We start from the raw sequence: 25,334 nt of genomic DNA, 5'->3' as shown, positions 1-25,334 counted from the left end.
GAAGTGCATTATCAAATCGGGGATGAAATACTTCCAGCTTCAGCAAAAGATTAAATTTAAGACAAGCAGACAACAAATGGTTGTAATACTGGTCTGGAGCTACAGCCCTCTGCTTCCAAACCACCATCATCACCACATGAATCTTTCTGACAGGAAGTGGAAAGTCCTTTTGGTTTTTTATGTGTTATCTAGCTTTTAAGGTGGCTTTTCCATTTCAGTGAGCTTAAAAGACTTGGACTGTAGTTGATATTCCATCAGAGTTTTTCAAGAAATATCTGCTCAGAAGGATGTGTCCAACAAGCTATGACAAGGAGATGTTCACCACCATGTCCTATATTTCTCACCAGTGTCTTAATTGGGGTGTGTTGAGATTTTTACCACAGCTTCCCCAATTACGGTGTCCTGTGAAAGTTGAGTAGTTCAGCATTAAAGTGCTGCATCAACGCTCCATAACTTGTGGAAAAGGACAGAAACTCTTGTCTTACTTAGTTAAAGAGATATAAGTAGCCTCTGTGTTTCCAGCCGCAGGAAAGCTGAGCTCTGAGTGTTTGATCGGCAGGAGAAGATGGAGAACATCAAATTATCTGCAGAGAAGTTTTTTAAAGAGCACTTATCTTCTAATGTCTCCTGGGGGAGGACGGCTGTAAAGTAAAACTAAGTAGATGCTGTGACTGCGGCTTTTGTTGTGGTTTAGTGAAGGTGTAAAGAGGCTGCAGACACACACACACACACACACACGCACACACATACAGGGAGAGAGCTCCATAGATGCCTTTGGTCACGACATCCAATTTCTTTTCTTCAGAGCTGATATAAAATGTGTGTTATTGCAGTGCCAGTGCAGCGAGGTCTCCATAGAGCAGCTGTTATAGTGAAGGTGTAAAAGGGTTGTCTCAGGTGGGATCTTCATAGCTTGGCTGTTCTGATGGCTGAAGATGGCCTCAGGTTACTGTTTCTCCCCACCTTAGCAATATTTCTTAAACAGATCTTTACTTCTTGCCCACAATGCTGCTTTATAGATTGGTGACGTATCTGCAAAGACTATTAAGAAATGCAATAAAGAAGTGATGCATTGGCATGAATGTTTAGCCACTGTTGTTTAGCCGCAGCACATACAATGTAAATAATGCAAGGCTGAGTTAGGCCACTTAGTGCCAGCTCTTTCATTGAATTAACGTTGTATTAAAAGGCAGTTTATAAGTGCTTTAGATCAGGGCTAGATAATGGTTTCACCTGTCCCCCCCCTGCAGGGCCTAATGATGGGTCATAACATTCAACATGAGTTTCCATAAGAATGCTTACCCAAAGTTTGGCATATTTGTATGTGTATTGATAACAAATAAGACCCATTTGCATCTCTTAAATGGTTCAGAATATTTCAGATTACTTAAATTGTTGATCTGGCAGCATTAAATAATACAAAGCTAGAAAAAGATCAAATATTTTGAGTCATCAGCAGGGAACTTTAAATATTGATACCGTGATGATATTTTGAATAATAATAATGGTGGTTGTACAGCATTTGAAGACCTTAGTGTGGACTTATTACATGATTAAAAAAATTACAGACTTATACAATAGTAATTCCTCTCTTTCATCACTTGTGACCCACTAGAAAGATATGGCAGGTTTTTATTTACAGAAACCCTGCACTCTGCATTTTGGTATGCTCGTGACAATCGTGGACACAGCATGCAAGTGAGGACAGGACTTTATGAAGAAGTAACCAAAAGGTGCTCGACCGAATGTAGCAAACATGCAAGAGGAAGCTTTGAAAAAGTGTGAATATAGCTAAAAGTGATCTGGAGTTGGTTTCAGTTACGCTGGAGATACTGATTACAAACAGTAACTGACAATTCCTGCAGTTTACCTTTAAGTAGAGGCATTGATTGTTGCTTTAAGTCAGCTTCAGCTTCCTAAACGGTTGAATAAAATGTATTGCTTCACAACAATTTAGCTTTTAAAGTCAGAAATTGCTCTGGTAGCTTTGTTCACTTGGTCCTCAACATAGAAAGAAATAACATGCATGTACATGGACTGGACACAAGCACGACACAGCTTTTATTTTCCTTTTTTTTCCAACAAGAACAACCTGCAGTATGTGCTGTGGCATCTACATGGTGCCATGGTTAAAAACTGATTCAGCAGAATTAAATGGAATGCCAGAAAGTCCACACAATCACACGACAGATTTAATAGAGGATGAATTGAGTGGAATTTATGCAGAAATGATAGGCTTTATTTATAGAAGCACTGTTCAGGATTTAATGGCATCAAGCTGTGAGGTTGCAGGTTGCAACCAACTGAATATCCCCTCCCTCACCCCTCCCTTTCCAACCATAGAAGATCCTATGGTGGCCTTCAGGTAACCTAAAATGTGAAGTCCCTCTCTAGAGCCAGTGTTTGGTTCAGAGACTCCTTTTCAGGCACTTCTGTGCAGTTGTTTGGTTTGCACACCAGAGTTTGACCGTCAGCGTTCACACCAGCCTAAAAGACAACTTAATCAAATGGGCAAATTTACCAGAATTTCCACCAAATATAAAAGCACCTTAAGCCAGATCTATTATATAATCACAGAAAAGTCTCATTTCGTTTTCAGTAGAGTCCAAATACAAACACAAAAAACCCACTCTGTTGTGATATGATAACCCAAATACCAGATAATAATGTATCTAGTCTCACACCACAAAATAAGCATTATAGGATGCATTGCTTAACTTTGCCCTTAGACAACACATTTAAGCAGTGGGTTGCTTACTGTCCCTATTAAAAGACAAAAGGTACAGTGTGCTGCTCCAACACTCATTTGCATAAAAATAGTTTGTGGTATAAGCACCTCTAGTGCTGCAATGCAGAGTTTTCAATTTTATGAATCCCCACTGTCCAATTCAGTGTTTCATTTTTGAAATAAATTAGATTTGCCGAGGTGCTTGGATGATGTGAATATCCTTGTGGCATGTATTTTATTTGAATGACAGAACAAAATTACATTTTGTGCCAAACTGTTTTTTTTCCCATGGAGACTTGTTGCTCTACTGCTCTCTATTAAGCGACATTTACAGGCAAATTTATTCTAATTATTTACTTAGTGCAGCCGGTGAATTAGTAGAGATTTTATTATACATATCTCCTCCTGGAGCCATTAGTGAGAGTGAAGTAGCCTGCAGCATTCCCCTTAAATTTGCATAATTCTGGCATTATAATTCACAGTGAATGTTTTGGCTTGGGCAGTGTTTGTTCTCGTTTCTCAGCAGCTTGTTTCAACTCTCTCGTCTGCGCTTAAGCAAGTTAAACCTGGCAGTTTAAAGATGAAGAGATTTTAAACGCCCTGGCTCGTCACTGTGTTTGATCACTTTATTTGGTTGATGTCTGTCACCCACACAGCCGCCCACATCGACGCTCAGTGTGACGAGCCTCAGTGAGGAGGAGGATTGTTCTATCTCTTCAAAGGCAGCAGTAGATTGGTGCGGAGTGGTTTATGCATAAGGATGCTGTTTGTTTGAATGTGTGTGTGGGCTGTATTCTTGCACATACAGATCGTGCTGTACATAATGAGCTTATTATCTGGTATTTTCGAAACCGAAAAAGGGTTGAAGGCCAGAAGGAATCAACATTATGCAGGAGTGTGTTTGATGGCGGGGCAAAGAATTGGAGATGAGGAACAAGTATTCCTGTTGTTAGCAGTGAGAAGTGGAAAATGCTGAGCTGCTGAGTTTGGGAGCTGTCAGGCAGTTTTCCAGTCAAAGGTGTCTGTTGAGAGAAAGAGCGTCAGGGAACTGCAAAGCATTGTGGGATTTTAAACTTTCAAATAGATACATGAAATGATAACTGCTATAATGATAATCTTCTATTCCAGGTTTAAGGTAATTTGTGATATATCTTAACACTTTATGTGATCTTTGCGTGGTATGCAGTGAATATGACAGCTGATGGGGGGCTTTCATTTGAATATATTAATGTATGCTAAACGTGGCATAAACAGGCTGCTTTTTAGGATTTTTTTTTTTCTTAATTTCTCTAAATGTTAAGTTTACTTACAATTTGCTGTATTTACTTAATTTTGCTGGTGGAGACCATTTCCCTGTCGATATATGTTACCCCCACCTTGACCTCATCCAAACCCTCTAAGTGACTTTTCTTTGTTTATCAGAAGAGGGTGCCTGGGGTGTGACTTTTTTTTTATTAAAAAGAAATACAAAATACTACCATTTAAAGTTTTATGTCACTCACCTAAGCTTAAACAGAAAAATAAGTCCCTCCCTGGCACTTTTTATTTTTATTTTTTAAATGCCTTACCCATTTTGCACCACCCCTTCCCTGTCATAAATAACATGCATGCCTGGCGCGGTGACAAGGAGCATACACAGAACCCCGAGGCCAGTCCAAGTCCGACTGAAGCAAATACATCAAAGACTAGCTTGATTTCGAAAAGCAATTGGACTAACGTGTTTACATGTATTTTGAAAGTCCAGTTTTAGTTGAACGAACACAATAATTTGACTTTTTTCATGTAAATATACTGTATATGTCAGCCCTGTAGTCTGCTGATTTTTCAAGGGTGTACCCCGCCTTTTGAAAAACTTTTCTCAAACTTGAGTTGGAAGCTCACAATTACAACTTTTTGGTTTATCTCTGCACTCTGTGACGATGAGAATGTAAAATAATGCAAAATATCTCACCGTATTCTGTTTGTATTGCGGTCTTTGTTTGTGTATATCCAGGGAGGAGCAGGCTTGAACCCCTTCGGGTCAAACTGGAGGTAGAAAGTTGTGCGGATTAGTAAAATGAACATTGACGCTTTCTGCTTGAGGATGATTGTTAGTGCTCTGGAGCAAAAACAACCATCGCTGGAGCCTCATTATCCTGCTTACTGCTACACGCTCTGAATGGCTAAACGAGTCGGCCCCGCTCACACTGAGAAGCACTGAACTCTGGGTTTGTGGGGCTTATAGAGCTCTGAAGTGCAGGACCTTCTGTTCACTGCTGTTTGTTGAGGTGATGGATGGAGCTCATCGGTATTCAGGGTCTCCAGCTCTGTCATGGAGTTTGTGGGCGCTACAGCAAAAACAGTACAGAAGTGGACAATGCTGGAGAATGAGCTGTGGTCTCTGCTTACAGTCTGCCGTGTCAGTGTTGATTGAAGGCTTGGACCTCCAGAGATTAAGACTTTTGGGGCTTTCAATTGCTGTCAAACTCACCATTTGTTCTTTCAGTGAAGAGATAAACTTCACAAAGTACGGATGGATGAATTGGCCTGAGGGTGAGTGATGGGTGTCCAGGAGGATATTTGATTGAAATGAAAAGATATTTCCCATCACTCAAATGTCATCATAATGGTTTCCTGCCTTTGATGGTCGAGTTTTGTTTGAATTCCCTTCTTTTATTGTTCCACCTGAGGCTGAAACTCTTTTGTGTGCCAGTATTAGACCAGTTAATGCTAAAGTTCTGCAACTCACTAGAGATAAACCAGTAGACTCTTTCTATTTCTCGTTATAAACTGAAAAATCATCTCATTCCAGAATGACTTTTCTTTTTATTAAGTGCTGCTTACTTGGAAATGCTTTTGCAATTAAGTTAGAACTATTGTCTAACAGTGTCAGTTGAATTCTGGTTTATTCTTCCCTTAACCTGGATGCATGAAATAAAAATGTCAGATGAAAATTATTATTATTTTTTTTTTACCTTTGATTAGACATTGAGGCTGACAAAAAGAAAAAAGAGGTGTTTATTTTTTTGAGCAGTTCATGCTGTCCATGACGGTGCAGTGATTTAATATTCAGGGAAGCTCTCTGTCCAACACAGCCGGGGTCACTGTCGAGGTTCAGTGGCTACCGAGTCCAGCAGGTATTCAACATTTAGCTCCATTTTCCTCGGAGCTGTCTGTGTTTGTGCTCCACTGGTCACAATGTCAGGGACGTCAGCTCTTAAATGCCAAAGCTCAGCTGAGGAATATGGGCCTGGTGTTTTTTAAACTCCTCTGCTCTCTCTGTCTCTCTCGCTCTGTTGAGTGTTACCTCAGCATGGCTGTGCTCTCACCACACATTATCTCCTCAGGGATTACAGCACTCAGCATTGGAGAGCCGTCCCTCTCATTTCACCTCTTCAGACTACTGTAATTCACCTGCTTTTCACGCTGAGGCCTCCACCGCCACCCACACTAACAAGTGTCTGTCAGGTCAAAGCCTGCAGGAACAAAGACTATCAGGAGGAGCTTCAGAGGACCAAAGAGCTGGAGGCCTTCTGATCACTGTTGAGTAGCTTCACTGCATTTAAAACAGTAGGATTAAATATGTATGAGGCTCAAAACCACTCTATTACTAATGATAGAAATATTCAAGTTTGACTTTTAAGTGTAAAGTGGCTGAACATCAGAATTCTTAGTGATAACTGCTGTAACAAACTGTCCTAAATAGACTTGAGACTTAAGTTAATACCAGATAATTTTAGCACCAAAGACAAACTCCTCAGAGCTGCAGTGGCACCGAGGCAGAACTGGAGGCTTTCTGCTGTTTTCAAGCTGTTGGACTGTAAAACACTTCGTGTGCATATCTGAAACTTTTGATGTTGTATCTTAAACCTACATTAACTTCTTATCCACTCGAGAGCAACAGAAACAACAAAAAACATATTGAAGGGTTGTTTATTTTTATGCTGTTGCAACAGGGATAACTGAAGCCAGAAGCGTTGTGTTTTCAAGTTGTCTGCCGGTCCATCTGTCTGTCCTTCTCATTCTTGATGAAATATTTCAGAAACACCTGCTGGAAATTCTTCAAATTTGACACAAATGTCCATGTGGATTTAAGGATGAGCAGATTAAGAATTTGGTGGTCAAGGTCGCTGTGACCTCAAAAAACTTTGGCCAGAACTCAAGAATTCATATGCTAATCATGACAAGATTTCAGTTAAATGTCTGATAGGATATATTCAAAAAGTGAAGACATTTTTTATGCAAAAGCTCAAAGATAAACTACTGCATCATAATGTGATACTTATGATCACAACACTTTTCTGGCTATTTAATTTGTGACATTATGTTGGGTGCCATCTTTGAAACTGTGCTGATTGTATAGATCTTCTCTGCTGCCAAAAGAGGATATGTGTGAAGCATCCATGTTTTCACGGACATAACTGTAAGTGCAACTTGACTGGTTTGCAAAGGCTTACGACCACAAGACAGTAATTGTAGGTCAACCTGGACCCTATTTTCCAGTGTGTTTGTGTCAAAATGACTGATGGAGACAACAATTTTTGGAATGGGTCAAGTATTGAGCAAGAACGCTTCAGAGAAACTATTCAGAACATGTTCACAATGTCAATTAATGTCCCAAGAAGTGTTTGTTCTTGCTACCGGTAGCCTCAGATTGTTATTCTTAGTGTCAAAGAACGTATGGGAATATATCCCAGATATATCTTTTTGTTAAAGAGTGAGATCCCTTTTTTTTTTTTTTTTTTTTTACTAGAAACAGCCTAGATATTGCTATTGCCAAACCCACCAGACTTCTCTTACATAAACAGTCATTTTAGCAGATGGCATATTTTCACGTCTCACTTGGTGAATTAAGCGTTATTTCAACCAAACCAGAGCCGTTGATTGTTGGAACAGTGGAAAGATGAACAAAGACAGTATTTGTGAGTTTTGTCTTGTTTCTTTCCACTTTGAATTACTGTTTATGTAAATGGAGTCTGGTGGTTTGGTGATCGTGATTTCAAGGCCCTTTCTGGTTAAACAAGAAGGATCTTGAACAAAGTTCTATCTCTGTAGGGATCCTCTCCATAATGTCGTCAGACACTCGTCAGAAAGAAGAAGGATTAACAATCAGAGCCTGTCAGTGGCAAAAAAAGGAACTTTTAATGGACTTAAATTGATAGGAAGAACATGTTTCAAGTGGTTACCTTGCAGCCTGTTTTGTGGATGCCTGCTGCAGATCTCTCACTTAATACTGGACCCATGAGTTACAACACAAAAACATCGAGAAGCAGGGTCCAACTTAAAACATACTGAAATTGCCATTAAATTTACATTATTATGCTGAACGTCTGGTCACTCACTCTCTTTTTAACTCTGTTTTTGGTCTCTACCAACTATAATATCTGACCCTTGCTGCTATATGGTTCACTATGGTACACAACTTTTAAAAACTGCAGTGAAACTGAACCAAAACAGAAAAGTTTTGAGCCCTTAAACCAAACCTTTCTGTCATAATTACATGAAAAAAGAGACAAAAGTAAAGGTAACCAAAGACGCCACTACATTACAGACTGGCTGCACTTTTTATCAGTACACAGGGACAGTGAACTGTTTTTGTTCTTGAGTCCCTAAATACTATAATAATGCCAAATATCATAGTTTAGCCAGAAAATGATCTACTGCTGTTGTTACATCTGTCTAATTGCCTTGTTAAAGATTCAGGTTAAAATGGAGTCCTACAAGTGGAGTGTTATTCCCTTTTAAAAAGTGAAATCATGAGGCCGTGGTGGATATCGAGAGGCAGATGAAGACCTGATGCTGTTGAGATGAAGTACACTAATGTTGTCAGAGTAATCGAAGCTCAAGCCTTGTTGTTGGAGTTGTGGTGCGGGATCGGACCGCAGTGTGAATCATAGTAATTGGCTCTTATCTCAGCGGTGGAGAACAACATCCATTAACAGAGAGGCTTTAGATGGAGGCAGCGTTAGTTTGACTTTGGCTTACAGTTTGGAGCTTGAGAGGAAAGCTGTGAATATTTATCGTGTTGATGTTAATGAAACTGTGTTTGTATTTCTGCGTATTTCTCAGAAAACAGGCCTTCATTTCTACTTCATTTCTACTGTGTGTCTTTAGCAAAAAAATCCTGCATTAATTTATGGAAGTCAATTAAAACAAGCCCAATTAACATTAACGATTGTATCATGAATAATATATGACGTTTTTATTGCAGCCAGTCATGCATAAACCATTATAGTGTGAAACATGAAGGTTTCTACTGACAACACTGATTCATCTCCATCAGTATCCAGCCTGTAATGAGCCAGTCAGGACGCCATTCATCTTCACAACATGACATGATTACAGCATTCATTTATCCATCTGGGCAGAATTACATCATTCATTCATCCACATTATTACACTGTTCATTCCTCTAATATGGTACCGTTACAGCTGAAAGGTCTGTTTCCACCTGGGGAACATTAAACCTGCTTGTCAATGATTAGATTTCACTCTGCCACTCATGTGCTAATATTCACAGACTCATTAGGAGTGATGATGTAACTGTAAACCCTCTGATTTCTGATTTATAGGCATTTGCTTCTTAGTGTATTGTGTTTTTTGGTGAAATCCTTTTAAATGTTAGGGAATAAATGCTGAAATGCATGATGGTCAGGTTGAAAGCCAGGCTGTATTTCTTTAGCGCTGATCATTTTCACCTCTCAGCATCAGTGAGCTCCCGCCTGTTTTTAATAATCCAACCATTTTTAACTCATGCTAAAAGATGGAGAATAATTATCTCCAGCTGCGTCTGATATTGTGATATCCTCAGCGTGGTTTTATTGACCTCTGCTCTCCGCTGAGTTTTTCACTCTGCAGAAGAGTTTGGATGCTTCTCTCTATCTGCTTTTATTATTTTGACTCATAAAAATGTTAATTCTCACACTAAGAGAGGAGGCGTTCCTGTGCCTACCTGCTGTTGTGAACTTCAGAGAGACTGGAGTGTGATGTCAAAGGCCTGTTTTCACTTAGCTGACATTAAACCTGCAGCTAAGTGATAAAACTCCACTTCTCCTCAGCTATTGAGGCTAAAAAATGTGATGCTCCTAGTTATACTTCTGGTGTTTTGCTTTTCTAAAGCTCAGAGTGCTGAATCACTCAGGAAAAGTGTTGTACTTCTGTTTAACTGTTACCACTTTTGTGAGTGTCTTAGTTTTGTCTCTCTTTTACTTTAGATGAATGGATGCTGCTGTGAGATGGTGCAGGTGTAGAAATACTGACGTTTAAGGTAGCTTGTTTGAAGGTTAATCTTTAATTTTAAATCTTTGTTTTTCAGCAAAAAACACTTAAACCGAGGGCAGAGAATGAATTGACTCTTTGGGAAGCTATCAACAGAGCTAAATAGTGAGAATGTGATTTGTGTTATTTACTTAGGCTTCATTAGGCTATTAAGGTATTGCAATTAACATAACCAAGAGATTTAAGTGAGGGAGCAACTTTTCAAGTGCATTGAAAGACAGATTTTCATTTGTTCCCCCTGCATGTTTACATTTATACAACAAGCTTTTGACAAGTTTGCGTGCCATCCTGAAGTAGAAATGGCCCAAACTAATTTAATTTGAACTTTTCTTGTCACATTATGGATTTTGTTATTTGGAATTTGCTTTTATCGAGAGCCTAGCAAGACACAATCCAATTGTTTTCAAAATTCATACATGTCATCCCTATGTTCTAAGACAGTACAATAAAAGCAAACATTTTCTGTCTCTAAACTGAGAACCATACAATAGAATAAAGCTCTTCTGGTATAAAAATAAAACAACTATTTTGTGAGTCCACAAAATGAGGATCACATTCACTGTCTGCGGAGCAGCTCCAGATTTTATTCTTGATGACATCACCATTTTGACTGTTACTGCTCTTGTTTCTGGCTTCAAGAGAGAGTAGCTCATGTTCACAAATATTGATTGAACTTTCCTCGGCCATGGAAATGACATATCAGAATTTTTAATTTAGTTGGTGTTCCCCTTCAGCTATACCATAGAAAATAAATGCAAAGACAAGACTGACCTTTAAATATAAGGTGTAAGCTCCTGTCATTCACACTCATCAATAATTTACTTAAAGGGGAAACTCCATTGATTTTGCACATCAAAGTTTGTTTGCAGGTCTTAGGGGAGTTATACTGCATATGTGTAAAGAGGGGCAGCTTTGATAAATCAAAGTCTGATGAATTTGCCTCAAGTGACAACATTGATTGGTGCCGAAGACTACAAGTTTTATTTATTTTTTTTAAAACAGGGGATGTGGACTTGAAAAGATGTGGTCTTATTAGATCTTTGTAGCCTACTCCTCATGCCCCCCAATCTTTCCTAAAAAATAAAAAAAATAATAAGGACAAAAGCCATTAAAAGAATCTATAAAAACAACCATATTTTTAAACTGCTTCAGATGATGTTACATCAATTTTGAGCCCTTTTTTCATTTTTAAACATCCATCATGATTCATAATGTTATAGATGTGCAGTGGCAAATGGCAGTTAGTGCTAATAATAATAATGAAATAATTAATTATAAACGTTATTATTATTATTATTATTATTATTATTATCATCATCATCATCATCATCATCATCATTATTATTATTATTATTATTATTATTATATTATTTTTATACAGCACCTTTCAAAACAAAGTTACAAAGTTCTTTACACTGTTGTTATACAGGAACAAATAACACTTCAGGATTGCAATGAAATTAAATCAGACAATTGTAACAAAACATGTTAAAATTGAAATAAAATGCCTAAAATGAACGTAATGTAATAGTACCATAAGAGAGCGACATCACAGGTGCCATTAGTGAAGACGAAAAAGGTTAAAGTTACACTATATTGACAAAAAAATTACAGATATGATGGAAGAAAAGCTTCTCTACTTTCAGAACTTATTTCTAAACACTTTATTAGATTTGATTAGATTAAGCATATTGAAGTGTTTCAATGACATAACTAAATATGCTTTTTTTTCTGCTTTGTGATTGTTCTGACAGAGGTGTGTGATGGTGCGCTGGTGTCCAGTCTGCCGCCATCGTCCTTCAGAAGTTCCTCACAGCTGTCCAGCAGTCATGCCCCAGGCTTTGCCAAACTCAACAGGAGAGACGGTAAGGAAGAGATTTTGCTGCTGATTCGACTGAGTATACCTGGTTGAGCTAAATTCATATTAATATTGTTATTGTTATGAGGGTATTAGGGAATAATGTTGTAACGTATTCTGCTTGTGCGTTATTTTTTGAAGCAAAAGTGTGAGTCTAGGTCTTTTAGTCCAGTGAAATATACCTGAGTCTAACAGAGACAATAAAAAGACAGAAGCATTGCCGAATATCTCCTGACGATGTTACTGAGGAGCTGCTTTGCTGCAGTTACTCTCAATGGAGCAGAGACTTTGTTAAAGCTCAGGACACAGAACACACAACATTGTAAACAGGAAAGTTTTCACTTGGTTCACAAAGACAGAGGATCAAAAAAAGTGGAAGAACAAGCAAAAGCTGCTTTGTCCCATCTTGATTCCCTATAGATGCTGTTTGTGTTGAAAAGGATAAATGTGAATGGTGTTTGTGCAACACAAAAAACCCTGCAGGGAGTTCAGGGCTGGATGCTGATGTGAGGCTTTGACGAAACGAAGATCATGGTTTGTTGTTGCTTTCTGAAGGGAGCGGGCTTCGCTGCTTTATCCCGACATCAAAGCCCAGAATCAGCTGGGAGGGCGAGACGGGTTTAATCTGGATCTGAATGATTTTCACCACCTGGGAAACCAAAGGAAGCAGAGCCTGCAGTAAGGTGCTCAGTCCTCTGTTTATTTTGATGGTCAGGACTTTTAGCAAAGAGCCTCTCTGTCCCAAAATGCTGCCAGTCTGCTGTCTTTGTTTGCTGATTTGACTTTGATTTCTGTTGGCAGTGGATTGACAGGACTCCCTACTAGGGTTGGGCCCCTGTGAGAATTTTCAAACCAGTTCGATATTAAGCCAAACACCAGACCGGACTGGTTTACCTAATTTTACCAACCATCCCACTTGACTTAACAGCAGCTCTTGAACATAATAAAACCGTGTCCCAGCAGAAAATGAGATTCTTACTACCACATAGTATTGAGTAATACTGGAGCTCTTTTTCCACACTGAATCCAGTAAGAATGCACTTGTTACGTCATGTAATCAAACCACGTAGCTATGAGCTGTGCGCTTGAGAGCAGACTGGAGACATAAACACTTAAAACATGGGTGAGTAACCTACTTGCTATCTTTCTATGTTTGTAACATTACTTTTTGAATCATATTGTGATATACCTAAAAATACATACAATACAGCCGACAGCATGAAACTTTGGCCTAACTTGTTACTAGCTACGGTCATTCATCTAAGCAGCAATTTTTCGGAATCCCAGAGATTAAACTTCAGCCAGCTGACACTGTTGGTGCAGTTCTAGTACTATTTAGTACTATTTCATCTCCTTTCATCAGTGCAAAAAGTAAATAATGTGTGCTGCTCTTCCCTGTTCCTCCTCTGCTAAAATTTAATCTCTCTCATGTTTTCGACACCAGCCACCTCAGCTCTGCAGTAAATTACATGTGACTCGCATGACACTAGTTTCTCTATTGGTAAGTTTAATAATAAGAAGAGTAATACCGATACAAAAAAGGTAATGAATTTAATAACTACATTACTATTATTAATCACGCTGTCATGTTGCTTATAACTAATGCAGTTTGAGTTGGAGTTAGCACTGTGGTGGGCTACTTTTGAAATTGCCTTAATTTGACATAAGGACAAATGCCGGTTGAGCAGCTTTGCATAAATCCAACCAGTTTAAGCTCATACGCAGGACCAGAGTGGCAAAACCAGAAATCTGCTTTCTACTGGGGTATTACTTTGCATCTGTATCACCTGTAACAGCACAATGAACTATATTTAAAGCTTAGCTTTTACTAAAAAATGTAATCTTAGAGTGTGATTGAACTCCAAGACTGCCAACATTGCAAGTAGGAAAAAGTTAAGTTTGCCCTAATACTTCAGTCATGTAGTTTAGACTGCAAGAGCTCATTTTCCTCGCTGCCCTTTTCTGACACTTGCTGGTCTAAAGCCTGTCTACTGTAATGCTGCTGACATTTCTTGGTCTTTCATTAACTGTGACAAGAGACAGATGAGCCAAAGATGCCAGATATGAAAAGATATCAAAGACACTGTATGTGTAAGACCTGCAGTTAAAGTGCTTTAATGAAAACTGTGACCTAGGACCATTTCATATTAAATTTTTTTAATAAGTTCTGTACTTCAGAGTGACTGCTCCATACTCTCAGTACCTTGACAAAGTCTAGCTTTTTAACCAATAACAAAGGCATGTGTAGCCAGTGATGTCAATCTATGGGTGGTCACTCTCCCAGACCACCTTCAGCCTAGTCTTTATATTTTTCCATGTGGTGTTGTACAAATGCAGTATATAAGTAAACAGTCAGACAAGGTTGAACCCTTTACATTGCTTTGTTTCTGCTGCGTCATCTGGCTGGTAAGATAGTAGGTCCCCACATTGTCGTATGTAATGTCAAGTAAGGCAACTGTTTTGTTTTTTCTTTTAGAAAGTCAGCTAACAGCCTTTTCTTTGTTGTAGGATGGCAACCAACAACTGTTATAATAATAAATTCATATGTAGGTTATTGCTTTGATTAATTGATTATAATAATTGGTTTGAAAAGCAAATTTTTATTTCCAGCATTTTATTTAAAAAAAACATACTCATTTCTTTGTACATGCTCTTTCAAGCAAATGATAAACAAAAAAAGCACACATATGCTACATCATGAGTAAGTGCTGACAAGGCCACTACAGTAGAAAAAAGAACAAAAAGAAAATAAATAAATGGAAATTGAGTATACAGCCATGTACTGAGAATAAAAGGAAAACGTTACTGATATGTATTAGGAATTGCTTAAGTCCTGTTGTTACAAAATAAAGGATTCTCTGTAGACTGTCTCAGACTAAAAAGGTAAATGGACTTGCGCTTGTATAGCATCTTTCTAGTCTTCCGACCTCTCAAAGTGCTTTTTACACTACAGAGTCACAGTCACCCATTCACACACATTGGTGACAGAGGCCACCATACAAGATGCAACCTGCTATTCAGTATTTATTATCAGTATTTATTACTGATGTAACAACCATCATTATCAGGTTTAGTATCCTTCCCAAGTATACTCTGACATGCAGACTGGAGGAGGCGTGGACTAAAACGCCAATATTCTGATAAAATGACGACCCGCTCTACCTCCTGAAAAACAGTGGCCCCACCAGTGGCATGAAATATTTAAAAACTCCAGAACGTCATACTAAAGTGTCTTTTCCTAGAGGTGCATTTGTAAATTCCAATCTGAAGCTGTACGCTTCAATGAGAGTGCTATTGCTTGAAGAAATGAAAGTTAAGTCAAAATAGATTGAGCTCTGCTGCTCCATCTGTGCCCAGAATACGCTCTGCCGCTCTGAGAGTGTGGTGCTCTAAATAACTGAACAGGATATTTCAGCAGCACTGTTGTTTTGATGGCAAAATGCATGCTTATAGGATATTAAAAATAAACTTAGACATGGACAGACATACAGTACTTTCTGTTTGTATTCTCTCCGCTTTGTGATGGATCAGTGTAGCCAGGCTACCGATAAAGCTTGTTAAAGCGTTAGCTTTAAATCGTGGTGGTCTTGCTTTGAAAAAGCTTCTTTAAATGCTTACACCCGAGTCAATGAATACGGCCTCATTTTTTGTAACTCATCACATGAGCTACACAAGGAGCAGCATTGGCTGGCTGACATTCCCATAAGGCCTGCCTCACATCATAACATGGGCCGAGCTAATCAATTATTAAAATTATTATCCCCCTTTATCAGTAATTTTGCAAACTACAGTGTAGAAACCAAAATGCCTCCCAACACTGCTTCTCAGATGTTTTGATGTCATGATTATCTGGTCAGCATGGCTTGGCTTGAAGTGGCTTGCTCTGTTTAGATTTATTAGCTTGGTTTTCTAATAGGTTAGTAGAGTATTCGAGGGATCAAGCTGATGGTGAATTTTTAAAGAGCCATCTGCTGATAAAGGTAAAGTACTTTAAGCAGTCTGTTGCACTTACAGATTGGAAATTAAGTTAATTGGAAATTTACTTAACTTTACCCACATTTAAACAAAAGTTCATTTTGTATAAAATGTCAAGGCCCTGCTCTCAGAATGTAATGGACAACAGATTGATGATATACAGTATAGTCCTATAATTAAACACTGTGAAATTTGCCTTCACAGCAAATACCATGGCTTTACAAACAAGCAAACAGCAGTGGTTACATTCATGCATTTTCCTAATCTGGCTCTAGCATGTAGTAGGTAGATAAGAAAAGCTGTGTGTGTCACATTTTTCCCTCAGCAACATTCATGATGCAGGATCCCAGAGAGCGATTCCAGCTGCTCGCCGAGGAAATCAATGAATAAATGAACATCTCTGTCTCATTTCCATCTCCTCCTGCTAACACTCTGTCTCCTCCGGTTGTTCTCTGAGGAGCAACTTCTCTCTCAGTTCATTTACTCACATACAGTGAACAGGGATTCCTTCTTTTCGAAAACTGCAAGTCAGTGACATACCTCAAATCTATACCCATATTCGGAATCATCCAGGTAATGTTTACGTGAATATGTTGGTTTTAGATAGGGATGAATCGATTATATCAAAGCACTACATTTTTTGTAAATAATTTGTGTGGCATTTCATGTTTAGCTGACTTAAATATAATGTATATCCAATGAACTGGCTTTAAAACAGGGCATGCAAGGCTTATAGAGGGATTTGGTGAATGTTTGGCCGTCTGTGGTATGGTATTCAACAAGAGGCTGCGGCCAAACTTGCAGCTCTGTTAAGCTGTATACTAACATCAGTATGCTAGTCTGCTGAAAATGTTCCAAGTTCATTTTTAGAGGTGTCATTTTTTTTTTTACTTTTCATCATTTTAGTTTAGCATGTTAGCATGGTGGCATTTAACTAGCATTAAACCCAGAGCACAGCAAAGGCTGATGGGAAGGTCATTAGTCTTCACCTGATGATGGTGCTGGATCACAGTTTCTAAGGTGGCCTACAGGCCAGTGGTGGCTGTCAGAAACATTTTGTGCATTGTGGCCACAGGCAGAGCAGCAGAATGCTATATTCAGTCAAAATGAAACATAATCATTCATTAATTCATATAAAAATAGAATGTTCTTATTCTTAAAACTACAGTGCTTCCATTTAAGTATTGTCCATCTCTCTTCAAACCTACTGTGGATGAAACCAGCTGTGTTCCCAAGGTAAATGCGCACCCTACAGTCCACTGCTGGGTCTGAAAGTTTGCTTTCATTTACCTCTGCAGCAGCTGCTCCTCTGACCTCCTCTGACCTGATCCACTGATCTAATCTGATCGAAGTGACTACACACTAATCATCTGATCGATTCTGCACCTTGTGAGCCAAACTCAAAAAACTCATTAAGATTTCTGCCGTCACGGACCTGCAAAAACCTAACCTATTTCAGAGAGGTAACACAGAATGATTAGAATCGGACACACACACAAAACACAAACAGGAAGTCTGCTGATCCCTTCCCCTCGTCAGCTGTCGGCACACATAGATTGAACATCTGTGGGAAACTATGAATTTTAATAATTTGTAGTCTATTTCAATGTTTTCACTTTCAATAGCTTACATTTAATACACTACCAGGATACTGCATCAAACTGTGCTTCACTAAAAAACATCTATCAGGCTAGGGATGACAAGTTCTAGAAAGCATCTGTTAGAATGGCAACTAATGACACCTCACAAGTGTCAGGGAAATTACATACTGTCATCGCTAGTGTTATTTGCTAAAGTTAGTAACTTTGGTGGACAACTCGTGACTGCCCTTTTCCTGTGTGTTCCTCAATCATATGCTGGCACCCCTAATTGGCAAAACTTTAAGCGCCTCCGTGTTAGATGCAAAGTCCATGGATCACCAAAGTTATTATTATTCATCCTGTGGGAGAAAATTAATGTTTCTACAAAATATGGTGTCAATCCGCAGTCATTGAGATATTTCAGTTGTGACCAAAGTGATGGACCGACCTGCAGACCACAGGTCCTATCTTTATGCTGAACAAGTCACTTCAGTGCAAAAACTGACCTTAATAGGATGTTAAGACTGCCTTTTTTTTTAATGCTGCGGCTCTGCCAAAGGGAAATAACAACCTTATGTAACCTATTTTCACAGAGACACTTTCTGAAACCCAGCAGTAGTTTCTCTCTGCAGTCAGACCAGAGGACCTGACATTGTGCTTCAGACTTTGACCTGATGTAGCTGATCACAGGGCCTGATGGCTCTGAGTCTGATACCAGAAGTGGATAAAAAGCTCTGATAGTCTATTGATTGGAGATGAATGGTCTTTTACCCGGGATCTGAGGATGAATGAACTGGTTTCCCTCCTCGCTTTTTTTTCTTTTCTCTCTCACTTTCCTACCTCCTAATTTCTCATTTTTCCTTCCTCTTCTCCACCTCCTTTCTTCCTCAATCTTAATTGTCCCTGTCTATCTTCTGTGTTCTGTTGTAATCATTAGTTTCACTCCATCTGCTGTCACATTTTCATTTTCATTGGTACGAACTAATTTAGCCAGCTCTGTCTTCCTGCCAAATGTTAATAGCAGCTTCTGTGTTTAAACCTTTTCTTTCTTCAGTAGGCGAGGCTGACAGTTATCAGTGATGCCACTGCAATTATGCTGGAATGGACTTGAAAATGATTATTGTGCCACAATAATCGCTTTCCCAAAGAGTGAGATTTGAAGGTGGAATTAAACTTTAATTGGAACCTGTAAATTGGGACTGACTGTGTAACAACGGCAAACTCATCAGGTATTGACCTCCATATTTAGTTGTCCTCCGAGGCGAGAAGTTCAACTGTTAACTTTTATGAATGCAGTCTTTTCTCAGTTGTTCTCCTCTGGTAGCAAGACCACCGTCAAAATTAATACAATAAATTGTACAAAATCACACTCCTGAACACTAATCTCTTTATAGAAATATAGCTTTGGTTCGGAGATCATGAAAACATCCTCATCATCAAATCCCACCAGTTTCATTAGCACATAAAGTTTGATCAGTTTTCATGGATTTTGTAGCTGTTCAAAGGCTTCTCGTTCATGTTGAGATTGAACGGTTAAACTCCCTTGGAAACAGTTGCTCAGTCAGAAGAGGCTCTTGACAGTGTGAGTTTTACATAGTGATCACAGCTCAGCCAGGTAGGATGCTATTAATGTTTACATCTCACTGTCATGACCACAAGCCTCTCGTCCATTAGTAGATGCATTCTTTCTTCTGCAAAGTGATGAAGTTGGCAGAACAGATCAGTAAAGCTCGGACATAAAACTGCTAACAAGGTCTGTGGGTTATCTTGATTAACTGGGTGATGATTTCTTGCAAGAGACATTGCTGCTGAGTTTTTCAAATGTATATATACATTACATTCCAGACAGAGGTCTTTACGACCGATCTCCAACACTCGGCAACTCACACCAAAACAACCTAGCTCGATAAACAGCACTACTGGTGAAAAAATATGTATCTTCCATCTGTATTCTTTCAACAAATCATGTGACAACCATGCAGTCCACTTTTTGGACTTGTTTCTTGTCAATTCTAGTGGATACTTATGTTAAATATCTTATTAAGATGAGCAAGAGCAGTTACATTGAAACAAGTTGAATAATATTTAATGCAAATAGTGCTTCACAAGATTAAATATCTGAGAGAAGAAAAAGAGGACATTTTAAACATCATAAAATAATGTTTTGACTTTCTTGAAATGACCTTTTTGTGGTGTGGCATTTAGAAAAATGTAAATCTTACCTGCTTCGCCTGCAGAAAACCTGCAGTGTTTTCCAGCCCGCTGCTGCTGTCAGTGCTGCACTGAGCCCATTAGCTTCCTGTTGGACTCTCTGTCAGACTGACATGTTATCAGGCTGCTGAAATTACCCTCCAGACTTTGTATTCTCATGCAAATGACCAGCACTTATTCTGGATCTGGCACTTATAACAGTATGCCTGTAACGTGACTTTCCAGCTGCCTTTACATCCCTTTAAGCTGCCTGCCTGTCTGTCCTACCTCCTGTCTGCCTCTTCATGTCCTCTCTCCCTCACTGCCCCTCGACATGTCTCCCTCCTCTCTCAACCTGTCTTTTTTCGCTGTAAATGTCTGATGGAGTATCAGTACATTATTGATGAGGAAACAGTCATTTGTTTACTTATCCATCCATCTGTTCCCTATAGAGAAGTAGCCAGAAGCATCCAGGCTTATTCAGGCTGTCAGGGCTTTGCTGTACTTGGCTGCACCTCATATTATGTCACAATTAACCTTAACAAAGACTGCACTCACGCTCAGCCAGCTAATTCTGGAAACATAATTTTCCGTCTGTCCTTCTGTCCTCTCTAAGCCTCATTTTTTCAAATTCCAATATAAAGCTCTTCAAACATGCTCACCAACTAGGAAATGCCAGTTTGGAAGTAGGGCTGGCCGATACATCGTTATATTGATAAAGTGATATGAGAAGAGATTTTGGATATCATAAAAATACATATTAGGGGCATGAAATTATGACTCGATGATGCATAGAAGCCAACCTTATGATAACCTCTTCCCTTCTATGGAAAAACTAACGTTAGAGTGCGTAGCATCAGTGGCATTTCCTGTTCACCCTGTGTGTGAGCGACACTCCACAACGTGCTCTTTCAGTCTAATACATTTGTGAATAAACAACTTTGTTAGATGCCACAAAAATATAAACACAAGCACAATAGCTGCAATAGTCACAAACGTACCTGTTCAGTCTTTCAGCTTGAATCTACCATCGTAACTGCCGGCAGTTATTGCTCTCTGCTGTGGTTGTGTGTTTTGTGCTAGCTTTGTTATTTGCTGAACGAGTCTGTTGCTGCACGGTGACTTACTCATTCTTCAGCTCAGAGTGTCTGGGTTAGCCTCTAACATGAGTCTGTTGCATGGACACGCCTCAAGTTGACATTTCAGTCCTTGCCATCTTGTTTTTCTGCAGTCAGACTTGACCAAATTTAGACAAAATGCTGGAGTTTTAAGTAGAGCTTTTACTGATATTCTCTTTAAACTAACAAAAAAAAAATTCTTGAGTGCAATATCGCAGCCTTTTGCTATCTGTTTATCAAGTTAACATCTCATTGACAAGAACAATGTGTTTTATCATGCTGGCCTGATAACGGCACAGCAAAAAAAGAGCAACTTAAATTGTTGTTTATTTAATGAATTAAACATGCACCAAACAAGATATCAAAGGCTGTATATAAAGTGGCATATGATCCTGTAGGTCTGCTGTTACATTTCCACTGGGACTGTCTCACTATTTTCTGATTTGTTTTGCAACAATGATGATTTCAACCTTGTTTGGCCACCTGAGCAGTGATGTCAGTGTTGAGCTACGTTATTCTTTTTTCAGTGGGTGATCTGGTGTCTTAGCAGACACAAGGGAGAGAAAGCAACAAGATCTTTTTGATTTAAAGTGACAGCCCTGACAAAAAGTGTGCAGATTTTTAGCCGTCACTTCACCTCAATTGCATTAGTTTCAGTTCTACTGTCAGCGTTGACACAGTAAATCTTTGTTGTACCTCTCTGTCTCTGAGCTGTTTCCCTATCATCTCTTTCTCTTTTCTTCTTCAGTCGAATCTTCATGAGTAAAGGTCAGAGTGTCTCCTCTCGTCTGTTCTCCTGTCAGCGGACACGTCTGTTAGTCAAGTGTTTATTAGCTTTGGCCTTTAGCTCTTTAAAGATCAGCCTCCACCAGGCGCCGGACCGACACCAATTCATTCTCACCACTGAGCTTTTCTCCTCAGTCTGCCACCACACATTGTTCAGAGGCTTTTCTGACTGACAGCGAAAGCTGTTGAAGTTAACGGTTGCCCTTTTGAACTCATGATACTCAGGGTGGGAATATATGCTGTAATCTAACCATATGAAACAAACTAATAAGTCACTGCATAAGTGAGGATCTTAGACTGACCTTACTGTCATCACAAAGTGACAAATTCAAGAAAAACTGTCATTAGAGATGATGAAATGATGTTGGTCTTCGTACACAAGATTCAGACAGAGCACGCAGGAATGCTTCAGCAGTAATCACTCACAAAATAGAAAGCACCATTAGGACTCATAAAAAATAACAGTTGAATCATCAAAATGGTTCACTTTTGGAAACATAAAGTTGCTTAATAGTTTTGCTTTTTTGTATATTTCAAGAAAAAACCTTTCTCTATCTTGCGTCCATGCTCTCAGAACATTTTAATGTCAGATTGAGTGTTTCATATTTTATTTAATCTGTTTATATGAGAATATGTGCTTGATGGTGGCACTCAAGATGGCAAAGTTGAATACCTACATTTTATTAAATGTAAATTTGTAAATTAGTTTTAAAAAAGCGTTACATATTGCTTTAAGTGGAGTTATGACCTGATGCTGTCACTAGTTAAAAGGTCAGGGAGTCACTAAAATCATTTAAAATAATCTTTAAGGAATTGTGAATTTCCACAGATAACTGTATAACATTCTGGTGAGTAGTTTTGAAGATGTTTTGCTCTGAACCAAACGCTCAAGAGGACAGAAATATAATACAGTTATCTTCAGAACGCCGTTCTTCACGTGGGCTGCGTCCTCCGAAGGATGCAGACCCTTCATTGGGACACAAAATAGTGTAATGCGAACCCTGTGCGTATGTCTGTGTCGTGTTGAAACTGACGTCACAGCAGTGTCCCACGGCGTCATTATGACGACCAGCTACAGTATTATCTTCTAATGGAAAGCGACCCCCAGAAAAGTACCTGATACCAAACGCGAGTAGAGTAGAGCCGGTACCATGTAGTGGACACAGAGACCCAATCTGACAAACATGACACGTAAAAAATGAAAATTAGTTTCAACAATTTCTCATTTTATCCTTTGTATCTTGTCATAGTTAAAAAACTTCAGAATCGACTTTGATTTGATTTTTGCTACAAAAATGGAACAATCTTTTGATTTTTACCAAAACCATGTTAACTCATAACATGTGGTGCTTGTAACTGACAGCTTGAATGCAATATTTGCTTGCTGCTGTTGGAGGGAAGACGACTGAAATGTCTTTCTCAAAGTCAACAGGCTTTAAGATGACTTTCGGTGTGTCTGTGCTTTGTAAGGCTTTCCAACACTCACTTTGCATGCATGTGTGTTTGTGTGTGTGTGAGCTCAGCGGGAAACTCGTCAGCATCCTCCATCTTCAGAATCTGCACATATGGTGTTTAATCTCTGAGTTGTTGTTTTGGCCCTGATAACATATTTTCCGATGCACACGCTCGCGCGCACACACACACACACACACACACACACACACCTTCTCACACACACACACACACACACACACACACACACACACACACACTCACACACACACACACACACACACACACACACACACACAAACACTGCCTACTTTTTCAGTTTTTGGAGAGTCTTTATTGTGTGGCAGCCCATTTGATCAGCTACAGTTTATCTGTCCGGGCAGACTTCTGTCAACTACCCCTACAGTCACGCATGCAATATGGGTAGTTTGTATAATTTTCCTCTCATATGCACACACACGCACACACACACACAAGCACACACACATACAAAAAATACACTACAGCTTTGAGGATAAGAAGTAAGGCACAGTCCCACCAGCACACTGTGCAGTTCTGCATTGTATAGTATGCATCAATAAGTGGCTTGAATCCAATGTTACTAAATATATTGTATCAGAGTCCCCTGTTGATGCTGTTTTGCATGAGAAAGGTCACAGAAATGTGCACATTTCTTCAGTAATTCAACTCTAATCAATCACCTCTTTTTATTTCTTTGGGAAAACATCCCAACCTGATGACCCGCAGCACAAGCAATCAATACATCACAACACAGCCGCTTTATTGATGACATTTAATATGAGGAAGGATACACACTGTAAAACTAATCAATGTTTGGCACCACTTTATTGTTTATGAGAAATGATTTCAGCCTCTATGTTCTTCTCTCGTTATTCTACTTTATTTGTCATGAGTTGATGCCACTTTCAGGCCACCACAGTAAGTGGAATCATCTTTTTGCAAAAGATATTCTCTCATGTGGTGTTTTGGTGATGGTGTTGGAGAGCGTCTGCATGTGTCCTGTTTCCTAACTAAATTATTTATTCATATTTAATTCATTTATTCATATTTATTAATTGTTTTTCTTTTAATTTTAATTGAATTTGTCCCCTGTCTGTGTTCACAGCATACAATCCTATTAACTATGGTTAGGTTGGACTTTGACAGCTTTCTCAAGTGATCTTAAAGCATTATAGTTTGGATTCATGTTGTAATTTTTACAACAACAAGGGTGCTTTCAGTCCTTTATTGTGTGTCAGAATATTGGAAAATATTGGAGTTCTTTTGCTTTAGCAAGCAAAATAGCCAATACTGATTCATTTCACAAATGTAGGGGCAATATGTGTTTCTCTGATTAGATACGAAGACAAACACACTCTTAATGCCACTGTGGGTCGCAAAGCAAATATGAGTGATTAAAATTCATCAAAAAAGTTTTTAAAGTATGATTTATATCCCATCATAACTTTAAAAATGGATTTATAGGTTTTTGCTGTGGTTCAATCCATTTTCTTCATCTGGCTTTCATAACAAAGAAGTGTGATTTTAGTTCAGAATGAAAGGTCACGCAATGCAATTCAGTTTTTTCAGCATCTTCCAAAGCCTATTTCATCTCCTCTCAGGTAAATGGAAATCTAATGAATCACTTATGTATGCTGGATTTTCTCCGTCTCTTCCTGCAGGAGCTGGAGGTTGGTCTCCTCTCACCTCAGACAGGTATCAGTGGCTGGAGGTCAGCCTGGGCGAGCGGACTAAGATCACTGCTGTGGCTACTCAGGGCCGCTACGGCAGCTCTGATTGGCTGACGTCGTACCTGCTGATGTTCAGCGACACTGGACACAACTGAAACAGTACAGACAGGAAGACAGCATAGGGGTGAGTCCATACTGCAGTGAACTGTACCATGAAAACAGTGGGGTTAAAACTGCACCACACTGCATATACATATGATTTCCATCCTTTCAAACGATTGACTTCATTTGTTTTTGCTTATGTTCTTTTGCTCTCGCAGTGACTCTTTTTCCCCTCAGGGATCAATAAACATCATCATGTTTTATTTTGTGTAATTCACATGAAGTGATATAGTGCTACAACATGAGGCTCCATCTATCCTGTACAGATAAACTGAGTCATCATGAGTTTATCTCTTCATTTATAATGCATGAAGCCGTGTTGAAGCTCTCTGCTGACTCTGCAGACCTGTTAAGAAAACACTTAAGCTTCTGATCACGAACACAGAGGCAGTCAGGTGGGCCGATTTTGTTTTATTTATTTTCAGTGTCATTTTTGTCTCTCACTCTCTGCCTTTGACTTTTCAAAGGAGGAAGTAAAGATGTCGATTTTATCCGTCACTGTTACTGTAGGTGCAAATATTTGGAAGATGTTAAAGA

At 39.0% G+C, this 25,334-nt stretch overlaps 1 protein-coding gene across 1 annotated transcript in view; it reads left to right on the top strand.

Moving 5' to 3' along the window:
* Positions 1-25,334, top strand: part of LOC121951319 (contactin-associated protein-like 4) — a 127,205-nt gene that overhangs the window by 20,847 nt on the left and 81,024 nt on the right. Inside the window, 3 exon segments of the mRNA XM_042497596.1 lie at positions 11,740-11,850; positions 24,627-24,785; positions 24,788-24,819. Coding sequence (XP_042353530.1) covers positions 11,740-11,850; positions 24,627-24,785; positions 24,788-24,819 — 302 coding nt within the window.

The sequence above is a fragment of the Plectropomus leopardus genome, chromosome 12 (genome assembly GCF_008729295.1).
Source record: "Plectropomus leopardus isolate mb chromosome 12, YSFRI_Pleo_2.0, whole genome shotgun sequence".
Classification (NCBI taxonomy): domain Eukaryota; kingdom Metazoa; phylum Chordata; class Actinopteri; order Perciformes; family Serranidae; genus Plectropomus; species Plectropomus leopardus.
Note: the sequence above shows the minus strand (reverse complement) of the source record. Positions and strands in the feature narration are given on the sequence as shown.